The following is an 8,163-nucleotide window of genomic DNA, read 5'->3' on the forward strand; positions in this document are numbered from 1 at the left end:
CTCACTTGCACGACCTCAGCAGTGTTGGTGATAGTGTCAACATGATTTTGGGAATCCATGAAATGCATGACTAAAGATTAACCTTATTAAGCAATCTGTCCAAATGACGATAAACGGACGGTTTCAGGAAACTCGATGAGGTTTGATCTATGCTGTTTTCTATTCCAGATTGCCAGTCAGTTGTCTTGTCTGATTTCTATGGTTGGTCTGAAATGAATTATGAACTGATGTGAACTAACGTAATTGGTTAGTAACAGAGATCAGCTGAATATACTATGATGGCATTTCTACATTGTCATAAGCTTTCAGAATTTTGTTTAATCTCTGTAATTATGTAGTGGCTAATACCAAATGACCACAATGTTATTATAGCAGGCTTACTGTAGTAACTATTAAAATGTTAGTCAGTTAAATTGACCAAAACTTGAAGTGACCAATCATTTCTCTTTAACTTATGCTGTATACATTTATCAGTAACTACAAACATTTGGTCCCAAACTAGCCTAATGAGTGACAGCGAGTTTGCGAGTCTGTTGTTTGCCATAATTGCATATTTTATATTTTATTGTTTGTTTATTGATAAAGAATAATAATAAAATAGTCATACAAATAAGTGTTTTAAACTATTTTCCATATTGGTTATGGTTACAATGTTACCTTGTAGAAAAGAAGCTCATATGATATAATTACTTAATTCCTTAGAGGTTAAACACCTCCTTTCAATAACCAATTATTTTATATATATATAAAAAAGACTTTCAAGCTCTATTTTGTACATTCTTTATGGAAATTATATTTTGCGTAGACTATGGTTAGTACCATGGTAAATTTAAATGAGGCTGTAATGTTCACCAATTGTGAGGTTTATGCTTGAAAGATATTCACATAAATATTCTTTGCTGTTTTGACAGAATAAGTTCTACTCAACAGAAAAAGGAAGATGGGTCTGACTACAGTTTCTCCTATTTTTCATCATGTTGCTGCTCTTTTTCCTATATACAGTACAATGGCTTTAAGACATTCCCTTTGTAAGCGTACTGTAAGCTATGCTTCCCTCTGCACCCTCCAACAGACGAGATCTGTTTCAGCAGAGACTGCCATAAGCCAACACATTTCAGACTTGACTGACAGGGAGAAAAGACTACTGACCAAGCTTTATGATGGACTTATCGGGGGTCAAAGGGCAGCTCTTGCTGAATCTATAACCCTTGTAGAAACCCAGCATCCGAGGAAGAAAGAGTTATCCCAGGTTCTGCTTCAAAGAGTGCTGGCATTCCGTCCGGAGCAGGAGAGACGCAATGGTGGAAAGCCAGTGGCCTTCAGAGTTGGTCAGTAAGGTGATGTGAACTATGGGAGTGAAACTGAACCGTGTTGCTGTTTGCATGAATGCCCTCAATCCTCAATCACCTGTCTGTACGTGTGACTTCAGGACTGTCTGGTCCCCCTGGTGCTGGAAAGTCTTCATTCATTGAGGTCATTGGGAAGATGCTGACAGGAAGAGGACATAAAGTGTCCGTTCTGGCTGTGGATCCTTCCTCATGCACAACTGGAGGTGAACAGACACTCAAATGTCCGAAACACACTTACCTGAAGATGATAGAGCCAATTTTATCTTGCTGATACATTCCATATATTAGCTTGTTTAATCTGCAAAAAATAAATTTAAATAAATAATTTTTATTTAAAAAAAAAAAAAAGTCTTATGGTCACCAAGGTGGCATTTATTTGATCAAAAATACTGTAGAACAGTTAAAAAAATAAAGTAATATTGTGAAACATTATTGCAATTTAAAATGTAAAAAACATTTTACTGTTTTAATATATTTTAAAATATAATTTATCAGCAGCAATTAACCCAGTCTTCAATGTCCCATGATCCTTCAGAAATCATTCTAATAGGCTAATTTGGTGCTCAGGAAACATTTCTTAATATTGTTACAGTTTTTTTACAGACACCAGGACACATTTCTCAATACTTAGGTCACTTTAGCAAAACTCTTCACACAGTTCTCCTAACCAACTTTCATCTTGGCAAAGCAGTTCATTTCACATTCAAAATTCACCACAACTACCAAAACACTGTATTCATGTCTCAAATCAACTCATTCTTCCAGAACACTAGCAAAGGTTGACAGCCGACAAACACACTTTGTCACCCACAAAACAATGACCTAAAAAACACTAACAACATGTAGCATTATACAATGTTTTCATGTGTAAAACAAGGGCACATCTCTGTTTATAATTCACTGCAATATATGTTACTGGAATGAATCAGACATGATGTAGAATTTGTCAATATTTTATGTTGTTTATTTATTTTTATAATTATTTATAATTCCAAAATACAAGAATTTGTATACACACCATCCACTGATACAGATACAATTCAATTGTTTTTATAGCATTTAATTTTAAGATTTAAAATATATTTCAGTTGCTAACAAGCATTGTTCAATACTGAAACCACATTTTCAAAACTCTTCACACAGTCAGCATTAGCAGCATGAACAGTTCATCTCACCTACAAAACTCACTCAGACCAACATAACACTCATTCAGTAAACACACACTTCATCCACAACACACTGACCTGAAACACACTAACATCATTACATGATTGATGAACTTTTCTTTTTTAAAGTTTCAATGATTTTCCACATAAATCAGTTCTTCGTATAGAATACTGTAACACAATTTCACTTTACTGAAAGCATTTGTAACACGAATTAATCAGAAATTAATCAAAATTTCATTTATTTATATGAATATAGTACTTGAAACTTATAACCAAATGGTGAAAAAAGAGGGAAAAAACTCCAGGGCTGCAATGATAATAAAAAAAGAATAAATAAAATGCATTCTACACATTACTGTAAAACATGTGCAGTTGTTCATTACAGTAAATTACAGTGATAATTATAGTCTGCTCTCTCTCTCTTGCATTGGAGCGGGTGGATCGAATTTCAGCTAAAATTGCAATTAGCTTGTAATGATTATTTTTTTAATTTTTGGCTATAAAATTGAGAATATTTTAAAATAATTACTGCATATTTGCCATCATTCTGTTTTGAATGTGTTTTTAATCATTTTGAATGCAGTGTGTCAGCATTAGAAAAATGTGCTGAAAATACAGTATTTTGCATGTTGTGGAGCACGAATGGGAAAAGAGTTCCTGAATTTTGAAAAGTGTGGTCACTGAATGCATTTCGTCTGAAAGCAATGAAAAATGGTTCACAGTTTGGTCTGCATTGACTTCTGTTTCACTGACCGTGAAGAGTTTTGAAAATGTGGTTTTGGTATTGAACAATGATTGTTAGCAACTGGAAAAAAACTGTAAAATATTACTGTAGGAATCTAGCAAATTACTGTCTTATTCAGTTTTGTATTGTGTCATTGTTTTGAACACAAGTTTAACAGTTTTGAAAACAGTATGTAAGCGTGTGCAGATTGGCCTGTACGTACACAGAGTTTTGGCAGTTGTTGTGTCTGAGTGAGAAAAGAATTCATGAAATTTGAGAGATGTAGTCATTGAATGCATTTTGTGCCAAAGCAGTGATAATTGATCCTCAGTTTAGCCCACATAGACTTCTGTTGTGCTCACTGTGTGAAGAGTTTTGCAAAAGTGACCGAAGTGTTGAGAAATGTGTCCTAACGTCTGTAAAAAACTGTAATGTTGAAAACAAATGTTATTTATTTAATTAATCAATGCATTAAAAGAATTAAGGAAAAGTATATATTTTCAAACAAAAGTAAATAAAGTATATATAATCAAAAGTTTAGGCACTATATATATATATAGCCTAAACGTTTAATCGGTAGGTGAATGATGTTTGTAAACACATTTTGCATTTTGACACTGAACAGTTAATCTTATAAGTTGCTAACCTTTTATGCAGGTTCACTGATGGGAGACAAAACAAGAATGACCGAGCTCTCCAGAGACATGAATGCTTACATCCGACCATCTCCCACATCAGGAACTCTCGGTGGTGTGACCAGAACCACCAATGAAGCCATAGTCCTCTGTGAAGGTGCAGGCTATGACATTGTATTAGTGGAAACCGTAGGTAAGCCTTTGTTCCGAGTTTACATGTAGTATTTCCAGTTTTGAGAAATCTTGTTGTATGCAAAGTAACCCAAGTTTAAATCTTTACACAGGTGTTGGTCAGTCTGAGTTTGCTGTGGCTGACATGGTGGATATGTTTGTTCTGCTGATCCCACCAGCAGGGGGCGATGAACTACAGGTATACACACTTCCTTTACTTGATCCCTGTTGCCTGGTTCTCAAGCAGGGGGCCGGGGGCCCACTTGGGGCACTCGGCAAACTTCAAGGGGGCTCACGATGACTTAAAATTATTAGCCTTAAAATTTATTTTAATTAGAATTGCAGTCAAAAAGTTGGAGAACCACAGCCATTGAACATGATTTGAATTATCTCAACTGATTGTTTTATATTATAGGCAATTCTTATATTTTCAAGATTTTTTTATTTGTAGACATTCTTGCTGAAAGTGTAATAAATTGTATTTTCAAAAAGGGAATCAAAAGAGGAATTATTGAGATGGCTGATTTGGTGGTGGTTACAAAATCAGATGGAGATTTGCTTGTTCCAGCTCGGAAGATACAGGCAGAATACACAAGTGCCCTGAAGTTACTTCGAAAGAAGTCCAAAGTTTGGAAACCGAAGGTTTGTTACTTTATAATCATGCTTTACATTCCTATCTTACACATATACTACAAGAAGTCAGTTGTAATTAATTTATTGTAATTAATTATAAGATGACCATCATATCTGCAAGTCTTGATTTTGTTTTTCAGTGTCTACTAGAATAGATTTTCATGCTTGAACGTTCAAAAAACACATTATTTTTCACATATTTTACATTGATGCAGCACCTCTCTTCGGCAACTATCTGTTTAGCTGCGGTCTCTTTGAAGACCCTCCTTCCGAAAAGTGCAATATGCTCTGATTGGTCGGCCGGACCAGTGTCTTGTGATCAGTCAACTGCTTAGAGCGTATTTTGGAAATGTCACACCCTTTACCATAACCGTGAGTTTCAACACACTACTAATGCAGTTTAACCAGGCCTCACCCCTATTTCACCCCTATGCCTTAAGAAGAAATTATTTAAATGAGGAATATGGTGAAGTGTATGTTCCCGGAAGAAAACTCAAGACTTTATATTCATTATTCATTTATATTCACAGGGTTAGTTCACCCAAAAATGAAAATTCTATTACAGAACACAATTTAAGATGTTTTTGATGAAAACCAATCTGGATTTTGATGAAATCCGATCTGACTCCTCCATAGACAGCAATAAAATAATCAACACTTTCAAGGTCCAGAAAGGTACTAAAAACATCAAAAAAATAGTCGACGTGACTGCAGTGGTTCAACCTTAATTTTATGAAGGGAAGAAAATACTTATTGCGTGCAAAAACAAAACAAAAATAACAACTTTACGGAACAGTTTCCCCTCTTCTGTTTCAATCTCTTAGGCTATTTACGTTCAGCACTTCCAGTTTCTACGTCTGATCGCCGGCACTTTCAGCTTTCACATAAGGAAAAGGAAAAAATAAAACTTTAAAATATATTATTAAAATAGAATACAGTTTATTTTAAAATGTTGTAATATTTCACAATTACTGTTTTTACTGTATTAAAGTCTAATAAATGCAGACTTGGGTGAGCATAAGAAGCTTCTTTTTAAAAACTTTTAAACTTATTAAAAATCTTACCAACCCCAAACTATTAAATAGTATAGCCATGTCTTTATTTGATCATTTTTCCTTATTCACCTCCCTCCCATATAACAATTGCTTGCATGATAAATGCATTTTATTTATATATCTTCATTCTCTGTTCAAAAGAGCTGTCCTGGCCAGTGGAGTAGTCAGTGTTGTCATTTCCCATCATGCCTTGCTCTGAGTTGTCAAGTCTTTCCTCTTTGTCCCCTCACCCCCAGTATTACCACAGGGCACAGAGCCAACATAGGCAGCCCTTTGAATGGCCAAATGCTGCCTCATGCATTTCACTGATTAGAGGCCACCCACATGGATGAGAACCGCTAAAGCCTTTGTCTCCTCTCAGCAGCATGATTTCTGAGCTCCATCCCTGTACTGGAGGATGCGACAGTCATATTGATTATTAGTTCACCCTCCTAAAGACCTTCTATAGGTCTTTTACTGAACCCAAGGATGGAGTAACGTGTGGGCGAACACCCTTTACATTTCTGCATTCGGGTTGCTTATATATAAAGCAAATGCCCGCTTCCATTCTATTTTACTTTCTTCTTCTGCTTGTTGTTTTTATCTTTCTATAAACTGTATGGTTATCCACATCTACACCAACACATTTTGTACACTTTCTCTCCTTTTTTTTTTTTTTTTTTGCCCCTCTCCCTCTCTTTCCCATATGTGGTCAGGTGGTCCGCATATCTTCTCAGACAGGGCAGGGTGTGCCTGAGCTGTGGGATACCATGCTACAGTTCCGGGATGCAATGCTGAGCAGCGGGGAGCTCCGAGCCCGACGGCAAACTCAGCAGAAGGTATGGTTGTGGAATCTGATCCAGGAGAATGCTCTACGCCACTTCCAGCAGCATCCAGCGGTGCGTGCCGAGCTCCCGGAGCTGGAACGAAGGGTCACGTGTGGAGATATCTCACCCGGTCTTGCTGCTGACCTCCTTCTGAAAGTCTTCTCTACCACACCGTGATGGAAGGCCCTTCCATGGGAAACTATAAGCCAAGGCGTATTGGAAAGGGAATAATTGGAAGATTGAATCTTACAACCTTCGGTTTCTTATTATTGTGCTTGACCTGGTTTTAAAGGATTTTAATAACTGATGACATTTGATAATTATTATAGGTGAGATAACCATTGTTCATTGTCTCTCTATTATCTTGCAAAGTTGGTGAAATTGTATTTAAAGAAGAGGAAATTAAATGATTAATAATTGTTACACCCCTATGACCTGAAATCTGTTACTTTTACAGCACTGAACAATAAAAAATTATTTTCTTTTGGCCCACTGGGGACACTGATGAATTTGAAAGTGAATTTTTATTTGACTTGCCTGCACTGATCACATAAAATAAATACATTAGAAATAATAATAATTCCTTACATTTATATAGCGCTTTACATATTGAAGGGTGAATCTCCTCAACAATCACCAATGCTACAAAAATATTTTTCTTAATACTGTAATTTGTTATAAAAATATACATGATTTTTTTTTTAGCATTACAATATTTTTTCCTTTTTTTTTCTCAAACATTAACGAAAACAAATGTTTTTTTAAAAGTTATAATATAAACACTTCTGTTGGAAAACAATGGCATTGGTTGAATACATTACTGTTTGGTTAATATTTTTAATATAAATCTCACCATTAAAAATCTATTAAAGCCATCAAGGTGATGTTATCCGGGTCGCATATTTAAATGAGACTTTGCAAGTCGTGTTCAATAGATCCCAGAAAACTAAATGTTTAAAGTCACTATGAAATCAACATAGACTATTATTATTTTTATGGAATATTGCAGTATTTATTAATGATTAATCAATGAATATCATTATTATTATTTTAATTCATGTGTCTTCATAATCTTTAAACAAAAGATTTTACTGGCGGGAGGACGGGACAACCTGTCACTCACATGAGATCACAGCAATAGAAAACCAAAATGATCCAATCAATTCCTGATGGACAAAATCAAGTTTTTTTTTTTTTTTTTTTTCTTGTTTGAGAAGCTGTTTCACTCAGAGATGAAAAGATTATCACAACTTCCGTTTCAAGCCAATTTTATGTTTGACAATAAGATATATGATGGAGAGTTGTTTTCTGTTCATGGGAAAAAAGCATGCCCTCGAAAAGACCTTTGACCTTCCCTGCACTATATTGTTTCATATTCATGTATAAAATTAAAATAGAAGCCCTATGTACTGTACAGAGTTGCTATGTAAACTACCAACATTATTTTGATTGTCAAATGTTTCCATGTAAAAAAAAAAAAAAAGTAATTCCCCTGTCATTAAAAAAAGTCTGTTTGATGTTCACCTATTAGTCATGGTGCGTTTGTTCCGAGTCCTCTAGAAGCAGGCCAGAGTTATTTTTACAATTACATTCTCTGCAGGTCAGCTAGTGATATTGCTGA

The 8,163-nt window shown here is 35.2% G+C and overlaps 1 protein-coding gene across 3 annotated transcripts; it reads left to right on the forward strand.

The window, feature by feature from the left end:
- On the forward strand, window positions 1-8,163 carry mmaa (metabolism of cobalamin associated A). 3 transcript variants are annotated; one of them, XM_067403373.1, is made up of 7 exons: window positions 1-140; window positions 912-1,328; window positions 1,430-1,552; window positions 3,900-4,070; window positions 4,162-4,247; window positions 4,541-4,690; window positions 6,432-8,157. In XM_067403373.1, the coding sequence occupies exons 2-7, from the start codon at window positions 941-943 to the stop codon at window positions 6,717-6,719; spliced, it is 1,206 nt and encodes a 401-aa protein (XP_067259474.1). In that variant the 5' UTR covers window positions 1-140; window positions 912-940; the 3' UTR covers window positions 6,720-8,157. The 3 variants fall into 3 exon arrangements, with proteins under 3 accessions (XP_067259474.1, XP_067259476.1, XP_067259475.1); XM_067403375.1 differs by having other exon boundaries at window positions 115-201; window positions 6,432-8,163; XM_067403374.1 differs by having other exon boundaries at window positions 127-246; window positions 6,432-8,163.

This window comes from Chanodichthys erythropterus, chromosome 12, assembly GCF_024489055.1.
Source record: "Chanodichthys erythropterus isolate Z2021 chromosome 12, ASM2448905v1, whole genome shotgun sequence".
In the NCBI taxonomy this organism is placed as follows: Eukaryota; Metazoa; Chordata; class Actinopteri; order Cypriniformes; family Xenocyprididae; genus Chanodichthys; species Chanodichthys erythropterus.

Bases quoted from the DNA above. Each gene is read 5' to 3' on its own strand.
- mmaa (XM_067403373.1), top strand. From the start codon at position 941: ATGGGTCTGACTACAGTTTCTCCTATTTTTCATCATGTTGCTGCTCTT. The intron at 4,071-4,161 runs GTAAGCCTTTGT...ATCTTTACACAG, and splicing joins TGTATTAGTGGAAACCGTAG to GTGTTGGTCAGTCTGAGTTT. The intron at 4,248-4,540 runs GTATACACACTT...ATTTTCAAAAAG, and splicing joins CAGGGGGCGATGAACTACAG to GGAATCAAAAGAGGAATTAT.